General features: G+C 36.7%; 1 protein-coding gene across 1 annotated transcript in view; it reads left to right on the top strand.

Annotated features, from left to right (window-relative positions):
• Nucleotides 1-22,830, top strand: part of gabbr1a (gamma-aminobutyric acid (GABA) B receptor, 1a) — an 83,900-nt gene that overhangs the window by 26,112 nt on the left and 34,958 nt on the right. Inside the window, exons 8-15 of the mRNA XM_079823702.1 lie at nt 1,201-1,335; nt 4,262-4,432; nt 11,812-11,913; nt 12,813-12,878; nt 13,055-13,246; nt 13,350-13,595; nt 13,918-13,981; nt 16,155-16,232. Of these exons, the coding sequence (XP_079679828.1) occupies nt 1,201-1,335; nt 4,262-4,432; nt 11,812-11,913; nt 12,813-12,878; nt 13,055-13,246; nt 13,350-13,595; nt 13,918-13,981; nt 16,155-16,232 (1,054 nt within the window). The remainder of the gene's footprint in view (nt 1-1,200; nt 1,336-4,261; nt 4,433-11,811; nt 11,914-12,812; nt 12,879-13,054; nt 13,247-13,349; nt 13,596-13,917; nt 13,982-16,154; nt 16,233-22,830) is intronic.

Raw genomic sequence — 22,830 nt, forward strand, 5'->3', positions numbered from 1 at the left:
ATATAGAAAATCTTGGAAATTCATAAGCAATAAACAAACATTTAATATAGATGGTTTTTGCTGCCTGTCGCCAATAAATGACTGTACAAAAACACATTAAGAACCATCTCAGTGTAACCGCTTATATTATATTATATTATATTTTATATTATATTATATATATTATTATATTATATTATATTATATTATATTATATATTATATTATATTATATTATATTATATTATATTATATTATATTATATTATATTATATTATATTATATTATATTATATTATATTATATTATATTATATTATATTTATTATATTATATTATATTTATTATAAAGAATTGAACTGTCCTGGGGGAGATTTTAATAGTATTTCTTGGTAAAGAAGACTACAGTTAACAACACTGTAAAATGTGCTTAATTTAGTGACTTCTGAATAATAAAATTTTTTTTTTAATATATATATCACTAAGTTACATCAATGTTTAAATAAAATAGAAATGGCACATTAAAGTTAAAAGTTATAACTGCATGATGAAACCACTTTTTTGTGTGTGTTTACATACGCTGTACAGGTAAAGAATGTTTTTGCTCAGGTGACCAAAATGTCCGCCCAATAGAGAAAAGTTTTGCTCAGCGAGAAAAGAAATTAGAGGGAACATTGGTTCCCGGGTGCAAGAATTCAAAGGTTCAAACTTTAGTGGGAGTGAGTTACTTTTGGTATGGAATGACAATAAACTTGCTCTAATCTATTAAGTACTAGTAAGACCCAAAGTAGTAAGATCCAAAGTAGTTCCTTTCTGACTCATTGTTATTGAGACTAGCACCATGTCATTTAGTTCTAACTTTAACAAAAATAAAACCGTACATGATGCTCCTAATTAAGTGTTTCTGCTGATTGTTACCAAGGGCACCATTTCAGTGTGACTGCATCTGCTGTGTTCAAGCAGTCACCCCCTCATTTGTGAATCACTTCCTGTTGTATTTGTCACAGTGAACTGCAGCACGAGAGGTCTTTGGTTACAGCTTCACTGCAATCCAAGATCGTTTTTCTGGGCAGTGAGATACTGTTTCTGTGCTGATACCATTAATCCTTTATCGATTATGACACGCTCAAATGAAGCCATCACATCTTGCGAGCTGCAGTTAACCTTTTCAAAGACAGTAGACTAATTATGACTGTCTTGTTGTTCTTTTTCTCTTTTCTTCAGTGTGATCCAGGAGAGGCCACTAAACTGCTGTATGACTTGCTGTACACAGAGCCCATAAAGATCGTCTTGATGCCGGGCTGCAGCTCTGTTTCTACGCTGGTGGCTGAGGCGGCACGCATGTGGAACCTTATAGTGGTGTGTGTGCTATGTGTCTAAACTCTTTATATCTGTGTTGATGATCATGGTTTCTCCATACACTTGGATTTGACTGTCGAACATTACAGGGGTTCATATTGGGAAGTTGGTTTATTGTCATTCCTGATTAAACAAAATGTTAAATTGATTGTTTTACAGCTTTAACTACAACTAGATTAGAGATTTGGATGAGCAAATGTGCCACACAAAACAAGGAGTTGTTTGTTAATTCTGGGTCAAGGAACAAAAAGAATTTGGACTTGTGATCTTATCGACTTTTTTTTAGTTTGTTGACGCTCTTGAAAAAGCTAACAAATTAATAAGTCAAAAAATGCTTCCAAGGAAGTCAGAGAACCGAATGAGAGAGTGAAAGTGAAAAAAGAGAATGCACTACACAAGATACGCTTAGTAATTAATTTTTCCAATTATTCTTTTTCAATCATCTGGCATCCGCCGAGGTTTTCAGAAATTTGGAAAGTAATGTTCTCTACCCTGACTTTGTTCTCATCAGATAAGTTTACTTGTGTGAAAAAGTTGAGTTTGCTGCTTGCAATTCAGAAAAAGTCGGGAAAGTGAGTTGCAAGTTTACTTTAAGCAAATCAACTCTCCAAGGAAACCTTCTGAAGGACTTCAGCCTTCAGTGGGTTTGTACCCAAGTAGATTACGAAAGAGATTCTCTTGAAAAAGAAATAACTTTGTTTATATGTGACAGTTTAGGCAAATCAGTCCTTAGGCAAATCAGAAAAAGAAGTATACTTTAGCATGCTTTTAAAAAGAATACTTAGTATAACAGAAATATACTTAAGTGCAAACTAAATATTATGTTTTCTGCCACTTTAATGGTTGTTAATTACGAATAAATTAACACTAAAGAAAATTCTTTAAAAAATTGTAAATTTGTAATTTAACAGAATTTTATGTATTTATTTTTTACAGGTGTTTTACCTGTATTTTGAATTTTGCACTTCATTGCGTTGTGTTTTAGGGTTAACGGAAATATCCGTAAAATTAGTAGATAATGTCCGGGTAATGAGCTGCCAGTACTTTTTCCTGTTATTTTACGGATTCTTTTTTATGGTGTATTATATTTAAAATGATATTATATGTAATTAGCTGAATTAAGGTTGCTAGTACAGTTTAAGGAAATCTTTATATGTAATGTAATATTTTTGGTAAACTAAAATATACTTGAATGTAATTTCTATTGAATTTTGTGTCATGTTTTGAAATATAATTGAAATAACACATTTTCAATGATGAAGTTGCAATTTAGTACATCTAACTCTAGTCGTTTTTTATAATATTTTACTTAATCGGAATGGTACAAAACTTGATAAAGGTTTTGGCACTTGCTATGTGAACACACACACAAATCATAGACATGATTCGAAAACGGTTAAATGGTCCTGAAATGGTCACACTTAGTCAAAAATGACCGCATTTGAAATTAATGGGAAACAAATTTCATCTAGTGGAAATGTTTGGTACTGCGGCAAAATAAAATCTTACGGAATGCTAATTTTTTTGAGATATCAACCTTGCATTTGGACACAACTGGTTTCAGATGTATTGCTTTAAGGCCCAGTTTCACAGAGAGGGTTTACACTAAGCTAGGATTAGGCCTTAGTTCAATTGGGACATTTAAGTAACTTTTATAAACATGCCTTAAAAACACATTACTGGTGTGCATCTTGAGACAAAACAATGGCACTGACATATTTTTAGATAAGTCTGTGCAAGTTGTTTTCAGTTAAAGCAGTTCTCCTAAACAATTTAGTCTAGGACTAACTTAAGCCTTGTCTAAGAAACTGGGGGTATTTATTTTTATTTTTATTTTGCAGTTTTAGAGTAAACACGTTTTGGAAAATAAATAAAAATAAAAAAATAGTATTTTTGTGCATTTTTCATAACAAAAAAACTTAAATTTCTAGAACTTTTAAGTTAACTTAAAACAACAACAATGTTTTTTAATGCTAACTTCAGCAATAATCTGCCATGTGTTTTCTTAAAAAAATAGACCAAACTTAACTCTGTGCTCCAAAGCGTTCAAGATTTATGACAGTTTAAGTTGGACATTTTATTTTCAGGTATATGCTCAAAAAGTGGTTAACAGGTAAAAAATGTGATTATAACTACTGCATAAATATAATTTAGTAACATAAAATCCCCTAAAAAATACAAATTACATTATCATTATCAAATAAAACATTAAACATTATCAAACTAAAATATAGTACATTAATTTCATCGACATAAACAACATTAAAGGGTTAAAATATTTTAACTTTTAATTCAGTATTTAATAACACACTACAGTTAAAATAATCAAGTACTTTACATGTGCTTTAGTATGTTAGTCGACACATCAAAAGAAGTGTACTTCTTTAAAGCATGACAAAGGGTTATTAAAATATGAGTTAATATTTAAGTAAAATTTTTATTTGACATTAAAGAAATAAAAAGTCACTTAATTTTAATAATGTTATTTTATATTTTAAGATTTGAAATACAGATTCAATACAATGAAGCACACTTCTTTTTCACAAGGAAATTATTATAATTTTTTTTTATCAAGCAATCTGGTTCATTGCATGAAATACCAAGAATAAGGCTTAAGCATAAACTTGTATTGTTCCTCTGCAAAGTGTTTCTAAGTATTGACGGCGCGTCAAATTCGGACGAAGAAACAGATTGGCTTATTTATTCAGGTTTGCGCAAAGCTTCTGGCTTCCCTGGGTTGGCATTTACCCTTCTTACAGTACAGAAGTCTGACTCATATTTTTGCTCTGCTTTTTGCTTTGTGGTTCATTCTTTTCAGGGGTATAAGTTCAACCATATAGCTGAGTAAATCTTTTCTATGTGCTCTCTCTATCCTGCCACCTTTTTTACCTACTGTTTCTCTCTCTCTCTCGCTGTCTCTCTGTAGTTTTCATACGGCTCTAGTTCTCCAGCATTATCCAACCGCCAGCGCTTTCCCACTTTCTTCCGTACGCACCCGTCAGCAACTTTGCATAATCCCACACGTGTGCGGCTCTTCCAGAAGTGGGGATGGACAAAGATTGCCACAATCCAGCAGACAACTGAAGTCTTTACCTCGGTCAGTCCTGCATGCAGATCTTTCTCTCTTATTTATCTTACTTAGTAAAGTCATACTATGGTTTTCCTTACCAGGTCTCAAGATTTTTTTCTTTGTGTGCTGGTGCCAAATGAGATTTTGCAACCACAAAAGCATTTCACTGTTTTACTTAACTTTAAAAACTCAGAAACTTATTAAAACAACTCAGAAACCTCCACTAATTAAAAAAGGAAGATTTATTTAAACTAACATGCAAAAATCCACCTACGGTAGCATTGAATGCCTGTTTGGTGTTCTGTGACTTATGCCTGTAAGGAGGAAGTAGGATAGACAGGCCAATGTTATTTCTAAACACCAAAATATACATTAAACAAGACGAAATAACGAGGGTAAATGCTAGTCAAATTCATCTTCTTGGCTGTGTGTAGCACCAATGCCTCTGCATATCCCAGCATTAGAAAAGGCCATCACATTTTCTATGACACATTTCAGCTTTGATTGTTTTGTGAACCTGTCAACATGTAATGCTATGTCCCAATACTTATACTAAACCCTAAAATGTACTTTTTTGTGAAGAAAAAGTGTGTAGCAAAAGAGCAGACAAGCTTTGGGACATACGTCATATAATTGCGTTTTTAACGGTTGCTCTCTGTCGCACCCTGTCACCGTAAATGGGCCTGTCAATCATCTCTCACAGTTAAAATCCTCCACATTTCATTTCATTTCCTACCGTATTGGAGAGAAATGTAGTAGCACATTGATCTGCAGTCACGGTGTTCACGGGTCATGCGGAGACTCTCCTCATATTAATACATAATATGATGTGTTTAAAATAGTGATGCACCGAAATGAAAATTCTGGGCCGAAACCGAAAATTTAGGATGCACTTGGCCGAAAACCGAAACTGAAGCCGAAAATAGCTTCTTTTAAAAGCGTATACTAATATATTAAAATATATACAGTATATATATATATATATATTTAATGGTTCTGAAATGAAAAAATCAGCAACCAATAGAATAATCAAACTTTTATTCAGTTACATAACAAGACCTAAAATATTTTTAACAATAAATATAAATAATAATACCAAATAGGCCTAATATTATTCTTCAAGTTTTATGTTCCATCAAATAAAATTGTTTTTTAACAGTTGTGCAAAAAAAGATCCACAATTATCTGAATAACAACACACAAAATCACAGAATGGTTCTCATTAAGAACAAGAACATGAGCATGAGCTGCACTGAATAGTCTCACTGTCTGTCACTGTTCTCCGGGAAAAATGGCATTTGGTGGGTAAAATATGTGTTTTTTTGGCAGGGTTGCCTGCTTAAATTCGCATTCCTGGGTCTAAATATCACATAATTGGGGTCGTTTCAACCCGCGGACATGGAAAAACATCCCGTGGGGAAACCGCGGACTTGGCAACACTGCTTGGGGCAGATAAATACCTGAGTGCAATCCGCACAAGCAATGGAAAGCGGCCTTCGTTCGCGCGCCAGTAGTCAAGGGGATTGTCGCTTCTGGCAATGGGTAGTTCAGCTGGAGCCTGGATACGTTTCTATTTGTTCTCATACCGCTGACATGCTTAATCTTTGATAGGCAGATGCGCAGGGGTGGTAAAAGTACTCAAAAGTTATACTCAAGTAAAAGTATATATACCTAAATAAAAAATGACTCCAGTAAAAGTAGAAAGTCCTCCATTCAAAAATCACTTGAGTAAAAGTACAAAAGTATCCGATTTAAAATGTACTCAAGTACCGAAAGTAAAAAGTAAATATTCAAATTGACTGTAAATATCAATAATCAAAGAGAACAGTTGTTTTGGGAGTGATATGCAATGCTTTAATTGAACAAATGATAATGAAGCACCTTAACGCAGTATAGGGGTTGAACAAGCAATAGACATGTTCCATAATTAGCTGCATCAAACAAGATAAGCAACTAAGGAACATTCTATATGATTAATAGATTAAATAATCATTACATTGTTAATAGTTAAATGTGTCATATTGTATTAATTCTCTAATAACATTCTATTAACTAATAGTGTAAATTCATGTTAATTACCACAATATTAATTTACACTATTAGTTAATATAACATGTTATTAGAGAATTAATACATGACACATTTAATTAATATCAATTCATATATCACTTAATCTATTAATCATATAGAATGTTCATTAGTTGCTTATGCAGTGATCATTAATAAATGATTTAGTCATACATTAACTCATGATCTGAGCATTAGTTAAGCATGAATTAATGCATATTAGTGTGTTACAGACACCGTTAGCTATCAATATGCGTTAGCTAACTTGACTAACGTTAACTAGCTGTTTACAAGCCACGTTTGACATTTCAATATGAAATCACTTGGCTAACAATAGTAACAACATTAACCTCAGCTCACCTCAATATGTTTCTTCAGATTTGAGGGTGAATTCTTGAAAGCTGATATTGCATTCACCCGTGGCAGGCAAAGAAGACATTTCAGCCGATATGAATCTCCCTTGACTTCAATGAATTCAAACATATCCTTGAGATATGGCCATGGATGATCTCTGTCGGGAATCTCTGGATCATTGCTGGCAGCGAGAGCTGCCCCTTCACCTGTGGTTTCTGCGGCCATCTTCGCAATGGTTAACTGACTCGATTGTGAGCGTATGCTAGCAAAGAGCTCGCGGGAGTCGCGGCGCCTCCGCGTTCTTTTTATTCAAACGAAAACCACGTTTTTCATTGGTTTGGGAAGCAAGTGTAATAAATACTTGGAGCGGGCATAGGGAAATGTATCGGAGTAAAAAGTAAACTTTTTCTTAAATATTGTAGTGGAGTAAAAGTGAAAGTAAATGCAAAAAAAATATACTCAAGTAAAGTACAGATCCCAGAAAAAAATACTTAAGTAAAGTAACGAAGTATTTTTACTTCGTTACTTACCACCTCTGCAGATGCGTCGCGTGATAACAGCTCGACCGTGAGTGAAACCATAGCACTTGCGCACGGATGGGAGGGGCCGGTGACATTCATTTTCGGTTTACGTTTTCGGCAGTTTTTTTTATTTTGGCCCGAAACCTCGGTGAAAAATTTCGGTGCCCCCCTAGTTTAAAAGTTAATGGTGAAAGGGCTCTTTATAAAAGTCCATATTGATATTGCAGGTGAAATATAACATGGATAACATTAAACAAATATATTTTTATCAGGTTAAATTTTGATAAGTCACTCAAACCTTTATCTAAACCTCTCACCGTCAGCCACGCACCATGTTCTTTTAGTTTTTTAACACTTTTTACTTGTGTTTGTAGTTCTGGACCGAATCCTCCTCCAAAGCGCAATGGATTGTGGGCAATATTAACCTTTCATAGAGTGCATTCCATTCGACAGGGTCCCTACGCACTGTTCACTGCTCCTTACTCCCTGAGCACGGTATATCAGTTGAAGTAGACTGACAATAATCACTTAGTTGGAACACCCTGCAAAGAAAGGCAGCGATGGGTGCAGATTATGATATAACATAAATGAATATTGTAATTTACTTTACTTTCAAATTGAAAACCATATAATAAGCATATACATTTACAAAACACACAGTATGTATCTAAAAAATATAATCAAAACATTGTCCATTAGTTTTATTAGTTTACTTATAAGTTAGCTGTATTGACTATGAACAGATTTGAAGCTGCACCTGTCATTCGATATGAAAATACATTTAGATTTGGTTAACTATGTATAAGGCTATTCTTAATCAATGTCTCATCTCGTGCGCTTTCTTTCCAAAGTGCAGCTGCATATAACATTCCTGAGGTAAATAAAGTAAAATATAAAAAATGACAGCCCTCAGGTGCTTCTCAACACTTTTAATTGGTTTACATATTCATAAAATATAATATAGAATGTAACAGTTATTGCCATAACCATTCATAAATACTCTAGTTTGTATAATAACTATGAATATTCAAATGTATATGTAAACTCCACCATCGCAGAGCTGTTTAAAAACTCTTCCAACCAACGGCTCTGCACCATCATTAGTTCTGACAGGTGATGCACGCGACGCGCAAAGACACTTGGGTGATTTTCACTCTCTACTTCCTGTGAAGTGATGTATCGATGTTCCCTTCTTCCCTACGCCGTTCGTAGTACCCTCCGGACTGAACATGTTCGCTCCCTTTGGATTGGAATCTCACTTGAGATGGCGCAATACCCTCTGAAGTCCACTTCGCAGTCCACTTACGGTCGAATGGAACGCACCCATAGAGTGCACGTATCCACACTTCGAAATCTACTGGAAATAGTAGACCACCTGGGGACTTTTGAAACTCTTTTCAAAATACTATTCTTTGAAAGACGCTTATTCTAATCTCACATACTATTTAGGATGGATAGTATGGACATTGGGACGCAGGGGAACATAGGCTTTGCAAAGAGGCTGCGTTACAGCATTGTAAATCGTTTCACATGCAAAAAATTCTTAAAGGCACAGCCACAAAAGAAAAAAAGCAAAGAAATGTCACTAAGAGGATGGAAATGGAGAATGATTATGATTATAATTATGACTGTGTTTGCGCAAAAACAAAACTTCTAACACTGTAAATGGATCCCAGAGGGGAAATTTAATGTTAAAAAAATGATATGACCCCTTTAAAGGAAGTAATTTCCCAGAAAAGTAGTTTCCATTTCCTCTTGAAACTGTTAGCGAGCTTAGCTGCCCCTTTACTCTAAGCTTAATGTCTCAGAGTTAATGGCAAAGACCGTGGTTGATTATTCTCTCCTTAAGTGATGAAGGACCTTTTTTCTTCATGTTGGCTGCTAGGAGTATTGACCAAGTCATAAATCTCTCATGCATTGATTCAGTATTGAGCTAGTGTAATTCCGCTAGGCTAATGATCCTCCTCCATCTCTTCACCAGCTCATCTCTTTTTCTCATTTACTTTCATCCCAATCCTTCTCTCTTGTTCACATTCTCTCTCTTTCACCATTTCATCCATTAATTGATGTTGGATGTCTCAAAAGCACTTTTCCAGAAAAAGCTGCCTCATAGGTAAATGGCATCTATAAGTGAGTGATTTGGAGTAAATATATATTTGTATAGCGCTTTTCACAATATATATCGTATATTTAGTAGTGCTATTCGATTAAAAAAAATTACTAATTAATCATTAAATATGTTTATATTGTAGTAATTTCACAGTTAATCTCCTAATTAATGTAGAAACCACTTAAAGACAGTATATTTTAATGTTGTAATGGCATCTTTTTTATGAATGAAGGCCAGTATCTCTGATACTAATATTGCTACTGATGTCTCTATGACATTCAACATTACAGAATAACTGAAAGCTGTATCAATTTCAACATTTATTAGGCTTTTAAGTGAACCTAAGGCAATCTTCACATGAACCCATTATAATAAATGTCTGTGGCCTTCCTAGCTGTTAGACATGTACAGAAATTGAATAAAGTCAAACACCTTTCTTAACTGCATAAATTATAAATTAAATATAGATGAATCATTATTAAAGCAAAAATTTTCTGTTACCTTTGTTCTTAGATTAATATTTAAGGAACACACTGACTTTTTGGGACTTAAGCTTATTCACCGTATCCCCCAGAGTTAGATAAGTCCATAGATACCATTCTCATCTCCGTGAGTGCCATAACTCACGCAATGCCCCCACCGCTAGCCTAGCTTACATCATTGCGCCGCTGGTACGGCAAGTTCCTTGATCATTACGCAGGAATGAGAGAATAGTTCCTAGCCATATCGGCCTAGAAATTGCAACTTTTCATTTTCCGTCGGTCTTAGTACACAATGTAACTATACACATCACAACATGTAAATAGGAAAATGTTGGCGTTATTTTGTCTCTTATTGAGCAGTAGGCTAGCTGGAGCCATTCACCTCCAGTCTTTGTGCTAAGCTAGGCTAGCGGTGGGTGCGTCAGACAGAGTTATGCCACGCACAGAGATGAAGTCCCATAAAGTTGGCGTGTTCCTTTAATGACAGACATTACAGCAACTGGTTTATTAGACTGCTGTCACTTTAAGACCCCTGCCGAACATGACGCAGATCTGACGTGCTGTCATGCGCATCTCATTTTCTCACAACTCTTTAAGTTCTTACACAAACATTTTGTTTCGTATCTTTTGGGTTGTAGTTTTGGGTGGGGTTGGATGGGTTTTCTGTTTTTTGTTTTGTTTTTTTGTTTATGCAAATTTGTTAGGATGTTAAATTTATTTGTTTGCATTTTTAAAAAAAGTGTGCTTACAAATGATTGTCTGCTGAAATACCAAATAAAAACATTTAAACACTTTAAGTTCATATAAGACATTATTTAACTCATTTAAGACTGCTCTTATGAGGATACTCGACAAGACTGACATTTTGGCATAATATTCTGTGTTACGGTTTGTTCAAGCGTGAAAGAGAACTTGATTCTGGTGGGCTGTCTGTGCGCATGATACTGCAGCGCCTCTTTCTGTGCGTCGTGTGTGTGTGTGTCACATAGACAGGACATTCACAGAGACCGTGTGTTCTCTTTTGTCTTGTCGCATTTGAATATTTTAAAAGCATTTGCATGAATAAGAGCTTGATCATATAATGTAACACTAGCCAAAAGATGACAGGAAAAAAACGGATGCTGCGTTAATTGCGTAAATATTTTAACGCGTTAAACGGAAAAAATGTATCGTATGCATTAACGTGCTAATTTTGACAGCACTGAGATTTAACCTTTGCATCTGGATTGGTTAGTAGGTTTAATATCCCCCCCCCCCCCCCCCCTGAAGTGCCTTGTGAACTTCTAGAACATTTCTTTAAAAAAAAATAACAAAAAAACACTTTTCACACTCTCACTAGTTTGATTCCTTTACTAACAATGTCCAACAGTGAATATTTTTATATCATATGTTAATTGTCTTTTTTCCCCCAATGATAATGTTTTTTCTATAACAACTGAAAGTATGCATTTAATAGCATAATACTTACAAGTAAAAACAAACTCACTTCAACATACTTTAAAAATAATTATTATTATGGAAATAATATGCTTTAAAATAATATACTTAATGGAACCCCCTTGGTCAGCTGGAACCGGGGATTGAACCACCAACCTTCCAGTTTGTAGACAACCTACATGAACCACTGAGCCACTGCCGCCCCTCATCTACCTTTCTTTGCGACTGTTCCGGACTGTTTTATTTTTCCATTTCCTTTACTTTGTCATTTTCTACGTTGGTCTGCGCTTTGACCATTCACCTTTTGTTCTTCTCTTTCATTTGCTCCTTGATCTTTTCATGTGCTCGCTTCCTGTCTGTCCTCCACTCTCCACGAACATCACTCCTCTTCTGTCACTCCCGCTGTCTCACCGCTCTCTCTTTTTCTCTCTCCAGACTTTGGATGATCTGGAGGAGCGTGTGAAGGAGGCCGGCATCGAGATAAGCGTTAGACAGAGCTTCCTCACGGATCCCGCAGTGGCTGTCAAAAACCTGAAGGTGCTTTGATGAAAAATTCACCAGTCGCTCACTTCCTCTCCTCAGCCTGTGTCGGGTAGCTAGCTAGAAGGCAGAGCACATGAACATCTTATGTGAAATAAATCAACACCGAAGAATCGGTTTCCTTCATCAGATCAAGTGACGGTTCGGATGCTGTCTTGGTCGCTACTGGTGGCTGTTATTGAATAGATAGACAGCATTATTTATTGTAAAATTATATTGCATGAAGATCTCATGAGAATAGGACTGTCTTGTTAAATGCTTGTTTTTTGGCTTATGTCTAGCCTTTTTGAAAACGTTTATCATTTTTGCAATTCAGTTTTGTAATGCTAATGGTGCAGAAATTACACATTTCACCTTTAAAGCATCTCATAAACAGAGTAAATTAAAGCAATAAGTCACAAAAATGTGCTCTCACCCATGGCAAACACATACTCAATGGCTTATTGCTTTAATATAGAAATGTTTAATACAACAGCCTCAATTTTAATAATTCAGAATAAAAGCAGAATAAAAGATTATGCTAGTATAGTTCATTTTTCTGTTTGCAGCTGCCTTGACTGCAGCTCATCAACTCAGAATGTATAAATGCATATAAAGTCATTATAAATAATCATTCTTGCAGTTTGCTTTTAGTTGCTGTTTCCATCCAAGCAGTGAATTTAATTCAAGCCTAAAATCTGAATATCGTGCAAAGGATGCTTGCATAAAGCCTCATTCTATCTTATGTGTTCAAGAGAACAAAATCGCTTTTCCATGGAAAATAGTGAAAAATATAATGGTTATACATTTTTATATAGTTTCCATCCAGTGTTTTTATGCACTATCCCAAAATTTGCCTAAAAATATATGGATGTAAATCAGGATAGTGACACTTTACTATACGTCTTTGTCTCCAGCGTCAAGATGCCCGAATCATAGTCGGCCTCTTTTACGAGACTGAAGCCAGAAAGGTGTTTTGTGAGGTAAGTGACAACTACGATTCTTTTTACAAATACATCTGAGCTGTCAATTCAGCACAATTCAGTTCGACGCTTCTACTGAGCTTGAGTTAACTCACTGGGGCTTAACTGAGATTAAAATATTGAAAAAGATTATTGCTTGAGCGCAGACCTTCAAAACATGGTGTCATCTTTGGCAGGTCTTCAAAGAAAAACTCTATGGTAAGAAGCATGTATGGTTCCTCATTGGCTGGTACGCAGACAACTGGTTTAAGATCAAAGATCCGGCTATCAATTGCACAGTGGAGAACATGACGGAAGCCGTGGAAGGGCACGTCACCACAGAAATCGTCATGCTAAACCCGGAGACCGTCCGTGGTGCTTCCAACCTGGTGAGTGGATCTTAAAGACTAATTCAGACAAAGACTTTGACAACATGAGGTCCGTGTAAAAACTATCTTTTGGGATCATTAATCCTTCACAAATCCTCAACAGACCTCCCAAGAGTTCTTGGTGCAGCTGATGTCACGTCTCGGGGGCAAAAACCCAGAAGAAACGGGCGGGTTTCAGGAAGCTCCGTTGGCGTATGATGCTGTTTGGGCTCTCGCACTTGCCCTCAATAAAACGGTGGCCCCGCTGAGGGCCAAAGGCTGGGGACTGGAGGACTTCAACTACAACAACAAGGAAATCACTGCTGAAATATACCGAGCCCTCAACACCAGCTCGTTTGAAGGAGTGTCTGTGAGTTGATGAAAAATAGCTGTCAAAAAACAATGTGATAAAATACTCCAGACATTAATTTCTCAGACCTGTCAGAACGCCTTTTTAAATTTTAAACTGGCAGTGGCACTCATCAGTCTCAGATGATTCCGTTTTTATAATAAAAACAATGAATTCGAACTCACTATAGGATGATTCAGCCTTTATTTTTCCACTGATTTTTTTTTTTGTTCTGTTTTCATGATGAATCACAAATGGATTTCTTTTATGATGAATTTGTATTGACGTGTCTTTATCGTAATGTCTTTTTAAATATTTATATTTATGCATATGTGTCTCGTAGGGTCACGTCGTGTTTGACGCTCAGGGTTCACGTATGGCCTGGACTCTCATTGAGCAACTGCAAGGTACAAACAAAACTGAAACACCCTAAAACTAATCTAGATGACTAATGAAACACTTATGCACTTAATTGCATTTTAAAGGGTCACATCCTTCAATTTTGTAGTATTGCATATTTCATAAAATCGCATTGACTTACCAGTAAACATACACTCTTTCAACATTATTGTGTGAAAAACGTGCCAGTTTTTTAAAGGCTATGACTATGATTCCCAATCAAGCTGTAATTTTCTCAATTTTTTATGTTTTTGATGTTAAGCTGGACAAACAAATGTAAAAAAATTCCACCACCCCATTGATATTGCAATTGTATATCGTAATTTAGCGTCATCTATTCGAGGATTTTTTGTATTGTATTGAATGTGCTTCAAATCTTAAATGTATGTTTATACAAAATAAAATAAAAACTACGCTCTAGACATTAAGGGCCAGATTTACTAACAGCTTGCACCAGCACAAAACCCTTTTTTTGGCGTTAAAAAACTACTGTCAGGGTTTACTAAAGACATGCAGTGAAAAATTAGCGCTGAAAAGGTGTGGACAGAGTTTTTTGCGGCTGAATTTATTGCATATGCATTTGTAGGAGTTTCCCTTTCAGATGCAAAACTTATGGGAGGAGAGTATTTAAATGAATCACACAAGGTGATTTACTAAGGTTTGCCAATTTACTGGTGTTTGCGCCATTATTTACTGCCCAAAAAAGCACATCTTAAACCAGACTCTAACTGGTAGATTGCGTTGGTCATTATGGAAATGATCTGGCCGCGTCTGTGTCCTTTAATTTCCGCGTCATCAGTAGATCACGCGCTGAACTTTCCATTCCCATCTGTGCTTTTTTGGAATTGCACTCTCACAGTAATTTGCCCTGTTTAGTAAATCTGGCCCTTAATATTTCACTTAAAGTGTGACCGATGATTTTCAACCAGTGTTGGGCACGTTACTTTAAAAAAGTAACTAGTTCTTACAAATAGTAACTGAGTTGTAATTGAGTTACATCCTTATAAAAGTAACTGATTACCAGGGAAAGTAACTACAGTGTTAAATTTTTTCTTTCAAATGTTCAAATATGTCAAATAACTTGGATGCCCCCAATATTAAATATGTTAAATTAATGAATTGGACACTAAATAGAGTAAATTATTATTATAAAATATTGTACATTAATGTACACTATTGTAATGTTGCTGTGGGACAATGTGAGAGACACCTATCAAATTCAATACATTATTGTAAATATTATCAGTAGACCTACTATAGTGTAAATATTGTGTAAATATTATATCTTACTTCACTGTCAGCGGTCGTATTTTAGTGTTTAAGATTTGGTAATGACCCATATTTCCTGTTTAGTTTCAACGAATGGTCTGGACTGGTAAGAGAGTCTAACTTTTATGCTGTGAAAGTTTGTCTACATAGTACATCAAAGTCTTCTAGAAGGGTTTTTCCTACAATATGTTCCCTTTCAGACTAACTTTGATCTATGCAGTTGGGCTTGCTTTCTATCTTCGACCTATTGATGCAGCTTTAAGTCGACTACTTTTGCAGATTTGTTGAGTCAGGCCTCTTTTGAAGCTTTTTATTGCAGTGCTTGGTGAAAGCAGGTTTTGTTAATGTGACCTTTAGTTGACATGCTGTTAATTAGATGCTATATTTACACAGGAAAACTTTTAATACAAGCCTTTAAAAATAACATTACTTTTTTACCCAGCTAACAAAAATATGTCTAAGAACATTTTGATAACGTTCCCGTTAAGTATGGAAACAGTTTTCCAGTTTTAAAAAGTTTATAGGAAGGTTAGCAAAACCATTAAATGTTTGATTTGATCATTTTACAAACAATATGGGAATGTTACTTTTTAAAGATTTTGAACATTTTGAAACAAGTAGTAAGTAGTAACGTTTAAAAAAATGTTAGATGAACGTCCAAGTGAAACATTTCACGAACAATGTATTAATAACTGATCTGGCTAACATTTTGAGAATCTTATTAAAGACCAGAAAACTATCAACTAACATTTTATCAACGTTTGTTCATAGCTTTGAGAGAACCTTCCATAATGTTAGCCAAAGGTCTGAGAACGTTTCCTGTTAGCTGGGTTAGTCTGTCCATTTATAATTCACAGAGAGATGAGGGTCTCTTTGTCATGTTTCATTTCAATTCCTTTTTTTTTTCCTCAGGTGGGAGCTACAAGAAGATTGGGTACTATGACAGCACAAAAGGCAACCTGTCCTGGTACGGAAACGACAAATGGATAGGTAAGAGAAACCAGCCTTTTTTCTGCACGTCGAGACGGCTCTGTCCATTCCACTCCCATCACCTTTCACAGCCGCACTCACCCCGTCGAGATTGAGGCTAACCAGTATTGATTTCTGTTAGCTCAACAAATCCCTGTCGTGCTCTTTAATACATCGCTAACAATTAGCTGTCCTTTCTGCTAGAGGAGGCCATACAGGCCCAGGGGAGAGGAGCCACTGTGCCGTTCACAGCTTCGCTCTGACCTTTGTGCAGCTCTGTGAAGTTTCTCGATTGACAAACTGGTATTGATGAAACTGATGTGAGGCGCAGAGCGGATCAAATGAAAATGTGAGATGATGCTCGCTGATAAATAGTAAAGTACAACACGTAGGAAAGAGTGTGAAATTGAAAAAAGTAATTGAATCTTCTTGTGGAAAGGTAAACCAAGGTTTTGGTCAGACAGGCATCAAAAATCCAATATTTTGACATCTTAGACTCTGATCCATTTAGTTGTTAGTAGTCTGGAACAAAGGCTCAAGGTGTGATGGTTCACTGTGGCTGTAAAAAGCATCTGTTTCCATTGGCAGTCTTTCAAAATAGCAGTGTATTCTAGCTATATATATATATATATAGTTTTTTTTATTTTAAAAATTATTCTCAGCAAGGCTGCATTTATTTGATCAAACAGTAATATTGTGAAATGTTATTACAACTTTAAAGGGTTAGTTCACCCAAAAATGAAAAAATTCTGTCATCATTTACTCACCCTCATGTTGCACTTTTGTTCATCTTCTAAAAACAAATGAAGATATTTTTTAATAAAGTTTTATAGATTTTTGTCCCTCTATTGACAGTAGTACAGTAGTTTGCATCTGTAACGTAAAGGTCCACTGGAGGCGAGCTTGGTGCAGTAAATAAAGTGCAGTTTATTGAATTCCAATAGTGCACAGATACACAATAAACAAAGACTTGGCTTGACTAATCTTGACTTGACACAACATGACCTAAACTTGAGCAGAAACAAACTCACCAACAGCAGTTTACAGGGAACAATAGGACAAACCTGTGAACAATCAAGACAATGAACCAATGACAGAACCCACATGACTAAATCAACCAATGACAACAGGCTTGTTTGATCGACTTGATGCAGTGCTGCACAGACCGATCTGCGGCTGACTTGAAGTAGTGGATGCTGGTTAGTAATTTTGTCCGACTTGAGACCGCGCCGACGCCACGTGACTGTGACGTATGGCATCAAAGTACCACGAGAGCCATTCGAGAGCAACCGGCTAATACAGCCGGTGCAGTTTCTCTAGAGCGACTGCACGGACTCTGATGACGACACAGCTGTTCCACGATTGGCCAGATTCACAGCATGACAGCGATAACGTGTGTTTCATGTTTATTCTAAAACCTTCAGTTCCACTAATGCTCACCAATTTTTTTTTATAACAGTATAACCTCTTTTCATGTAGTCGCGATGTTATATTGTCATGAATAAAACTGAATAAAACAAAATAATAAATAAAAAAAACTTAGACCCCACTTCATTGATAGTGTAGGCTTATATGTTGAACTTTATTCTTGTTCAAACACGCTGTATTAAGCAGTGCATAAAGTATTACATGACAATAATGTCTCTGAAACGTCTGTGTATTGACAAATATTGGATTTATTTCACTTCAGCTGTGATAAAGTATGCAAACACAGCACGAGCGTCACTGCGAGAATGCAGAAAGTGTCCGACTTCACGTCTCGGTTTGCAGCTCCTCCCCGCCTGCACCTCCGTTTGCAGCTTCTCTCGCCGATCGGTTGCATCCAGCCACAGCCGATGTCGAACACACCTAACATGACACAAGAGACTAGGGAAGCACATGACATGATCACATGAGGGCACAATGGAATCACATGACAGCAGGAAACATGACAATGAACATAACACATGACCATAAAACAGAACCAACACACTAGACATTACAGCAACTAACACTCCAATAAAGTCCATAAAGAGATTGTAAAACTAATCCATTGCTTCTGCAAGAACCAATGAGGTTCATTCTCGTGTAATGCAACACCTTTGAGCTTCAGCAAGAGCCAATGAGGTTCATTCTCGTGTTACGCAGCACCTTTGAGCTTCAACAAGAGCCAATGAGGTTCATTCTCGTGTTACGCAGCACCTTTGAGCTTCAGCAAGAGCCAATGAGGTTCATTCTCGTGTTACGCAGCACCTTTGAGCTTCAACAAGAGCCAATGAGGTTCATTCTCGTGTTACGCAGCACCTTTGAGCTTCAGCAAGAGCCAATGAGGTTCATTCTCATGTTACGCAGCACCTTTGAGCTTCAGCAAGAGCCAATGAGGTTCATTCTCGTGTTACGCAGCACCTTTGAGCTTCAGCAAGAGCCAATGATGTTCATTGTCTGGTTCTTGCTGAAGCTCAAAGGTGCTGCGTAACACATGAGGTTAATTCTCATGTTACGCAACACTTTTGAGCTTCTGCAAGGACCATTGACGTTCATTCTTGTGTGTTACGCTGCACGTTTGAGCTTCAGCAAGAACCATTGACGTTCATTCTTGTGTGTTACGCTGCACGTTTGAGCTTCAGCAAGAACCAATGAGGTTTGTTCTGGCGCGTCAAGCAAGTTAGGGTTGAGCTTCTGTTTATGTTCCCTGATCAATGTGAATAAATATAAAATAATTTATATCATATAATATAATAGCGGCAAAGTGGTAGTTGCGTAGCTGTCAATGGAGGGACAGAAATCTCTCAGATTACATTTAAAATACCTTAATTTGTGTTTCAAATATGAAGATGGTGGGGGGGGGGTGCCCTTGCTTTTCAACCATCTCTTAGTAGCTCCTGACAACCACTTTTAGTATGACTTTCTCTTCCAAATTGCTGTGGAAAAAAATAACTTATTATTTTAAGTAACCCTTTAAAATAACTATTTTCTATTTTAATATAATGTAAAATGTACTTTATTCCTGTGATCAAATTTGAATTTTCAGCATCATTACTCCAGTCTTCATTGTCACATGATTTCAATCTGAATGATCAGATTAGATGAAGTCCTTTTTTCCCATCATTTGGGATGCAAGGTTACTGTAACCTCACACACAAAGTGCAGTTTCTACGGCTGTCAAATGAATTCACTGATTTACACTCACATCACTTGCACTCGAGTGTACTGGATGAGTAAACGGATGAGTGGTTTCACACTCAGCATATGCATGAATGTGTCAATAATACAGAAAGGCCTTTTGACGCTTTCTCTCGCATGCGCCCCATAAATTCATTTTCAGTTTCCCATCCTTTTTTTGCCAGTCAGTCCTAAAGATGCAGTGTGAACAAAGCAAAAGAAACACTTTACTTTTAAAAGCATCCCGCCAGGTGTAATGTCACCTCACTAGAATAGCTTTGATAGAAAATTCACAGTTGTTGCTCAACTTGCTCCTTTTCCTGCATGGATGCTGGGATACTATTCTAGTAAATCATTTACAAAACACCAAACGGTGCCTTCCCTATTACCCCACAAATTGGTTTTCTGCCAAGAGGTGGGAATTGAATTGCCACCACCAAAATCCTGTATTTTCTCTCCCAAGAGAGAAAGAGGCGATTATTTGCTGGATTTGCCCGGTCCTCTTCTGCGAGTCATTCTTGATTTAGGCTCTAATCAATCCTTCATGCTGTGATCCCATTGAGTGGATTCCACCAGCGTGGCTGTAACAAAGCAGCACTGCCCTACATTAGACGAGTAATGACCTCACACTTCACCAGCTCTTGTTTTTTGAATGGCTACATGGTGAATATCAATGCTGGAATATCAATGTCTGGGAAAAGTGAAAGATTAGTAAAGATGGGGATGTCAGTTCATTGACAGAACATCGTAATTTACCGTGTTCAGTCTTAGACTTCTGAATGCGTTCATAAAAAACCCAAAATTTAGGGAGAGAATGTCTCTCGATCGAGACAGCCCTTAAAATGGCCGACTCCCTGATCAGGGTGACCACCTGGCTATTGATCTGTGGCAGGACAGTAGAGGTGATTTTGCGTGACACGTGTGAGACAGATAAATGTATTACTATTATGCTATGTAAATATTGATTTAGATGAATTGGCAAACTTGGCAAATGCTCTGTTTCTGCCAGTGGGTGCCCACACTATAATGGTGCACTTCTGGCAAACATTAAATCCTGAAGAGAGAAGATCATTCTAGATTCACACAAACTTTCACACAAAAATTCGGACAAAGTTTGAGCATGCACATATCTGAGCGAGTGTGAGAGAGAGAGAGAGAGAGAGAGAGAGAGAGAGAGAGAGAGAGAGAGAGAGAGAGAGAGAGAGAGAGAGCGTGAGCGTGTGTCCAGTTTTTTGCGAGAAGGGAATCCGCCTGTGAGCAGAGAGATTCCTGCTTGCGCATTTGATGCGCTCTCGCATTACAATACTTTTTTCTGAAGGATCATGTGACACTGAAGACTGGAGGAGTAATGATGCTGAAAATGTAGTTTTACCATAACAGGAATAAATAACAGTAAATTACTTTGAAGTAGAGAGCTGTGTGTGCGTGTGTGTCTATTTAAAAAAAATGGACGAGTCCTCCTATATGTCCCGCCCCAACTTCCAGTTTAAAAATGTCAACATGTGAAAGAAAACTGCTCTGGCCAAGCCATTTTTGGGGTCTTGAGAGGTATTTGATATAGAGCAGCAGTAGCGCCCATGGACACTTTCAGAGTCAGATTTTCAAGCCTGATCCCATTCCTGTCACCACTTTTCTCTCTGCTAAAGGGAATAAATCCCTTCAAAAAGCCATTTGACATAGTTTAAAATGTTTTTCTTTCCTCAGTAGCAAATTTACAGCCTTTTTAGCCAATCATGGCTATTTTCAGAAAAACTGAGTTATGACCTATTTAGTCACTTCTAGCAGAGCGCAGAGCTGGTGGCATTGCTTGCCATTTCTTTGCCCTTGATAATAGCAGAAGCAGCAGATGCTCTTTCCAAATACCAGAGAACTTCCTCTGGGATCCATTGGGTGAGATTCTCTTTATTTATTTATTTTTTTTTAATTAAAATATAATTGTGGCCTTTTAAACCTTATAATACATGTAATCTCAGGTCAGAACTCAGGACTTGAGTTCTTATATCTTTTTGAACCATATGGCAGTGCCCTTGCTTTTCAACCATCTCTTGGTAGCTCCTGACAACCACTTTAGTAGGACTTTCTCCTCCAAATTGCTGTGGAAACTGTTGTTAAGCCAGGTCTCCATAGCAACACCCTGTCCTGATTCTTAGATCAAGGACGACGGAAGGTTTACTGTGAGAATGCTTCAACTGAGGGACTGAGCTTTCTAACACACTCTCACACACACACATACATACACGCATTCATCTCTCACACATTCATCTCTCACAGTATTGCTGCCACATTGCAGTAGCAAATGTCAGGTGTCAGTCTTGACTCGTCAGTGTTCTGACATTCTGAAAAGTATCAACAAATATCATGTCACTTTGACAAACCCAAGGACCAGCTGTCTTTCACTGACACATTCCCCTCACGGTCAGCTTTCTGTCCCTGCTAATGGTCGACTCTGACAGAGAAAAACTTCCAATTTAACTATTGCTCATCGTTAGATTCCTGTCAATCGTTTATTTGTCTATATCAAAAAGCTTTACACACACAAGACAGCCATCATCACTGTAATTATTGTTCCCACAGGAATCCTGTTTTTGGTTGTAATTATAGTGACAGACTGAACAGCAAGAGGCGTAAATGTATAATTATAGTCACAGTTCCAGTGAAGAGTGATAACATTAGAGTGAGGAGTGATAACAACGTTTTTAAAAGGCATTCACTATGGTACTGTAAACTTTTTGGTTACTTTAGATTAATTCATAATTTACTATTATCATTAATTACCATGGATCAAATGTTCATGTTCGTAGGTGTTCTTGTTCAACTTTTTCATTTAGGAATGAGGTTGGCACAGTTGAATTCATAACATGTTAAAGGGTTAGTTCACCCAAAAATGAAAATAATGTAATTTATTACTCACCCTTATTCCGTTCCACACCCGTAAGACCTTTGTTCATCTTCGGAACGCAAATTAAGATATTTGTGTTGAAATCAGAGAGCTCAGTGAGGCCTGCATAGTGAGCAATGACATTTCCTCTTTACAGATCCATTAATGTACTAAAAACATATTTAAATCAGTTCATGTGAGCACAGTGGTTCAATATTAATATTATAAAGCAACGAGAATATTTTTTGGTGCGCCAAAAAAACTAAACAACAACTTATATAGTAATAACCGATTTCAAAACACTGCTTCATGAAGCTTCGAACCGTTATGAATCAGCGAGTAGTTTCAGCGGTTTGGATCGCCAACATCACGTGATTTCAGCAGTTTGGCGGTTTGACACGCGATCCGAATAATGATTCGACTCGCTGATTCATAACGCTTCGAATCTTCATGAATCAGTGTTTTGAAATCGGCCATCACTATATAAGTCGTTATTTCGTTTTTTTGCCGCACCACAAATATTCGGTTACACTTTATTTCGATAGTCCACTTTAAACATTCTACTAACTATAAGTAACTTTGCAACTACATGTCAACTAA

This window comes from Gobio gobio, assembly GCF_949357685.1.
Source record: "Gobio gobio genome assembly, chromosome: 8".
NCBI lineage: Eukaryota > Metazoa > Chordata > Actinopteri > Cypriniformes > Gobionidae > Gobio > Gobio gobio.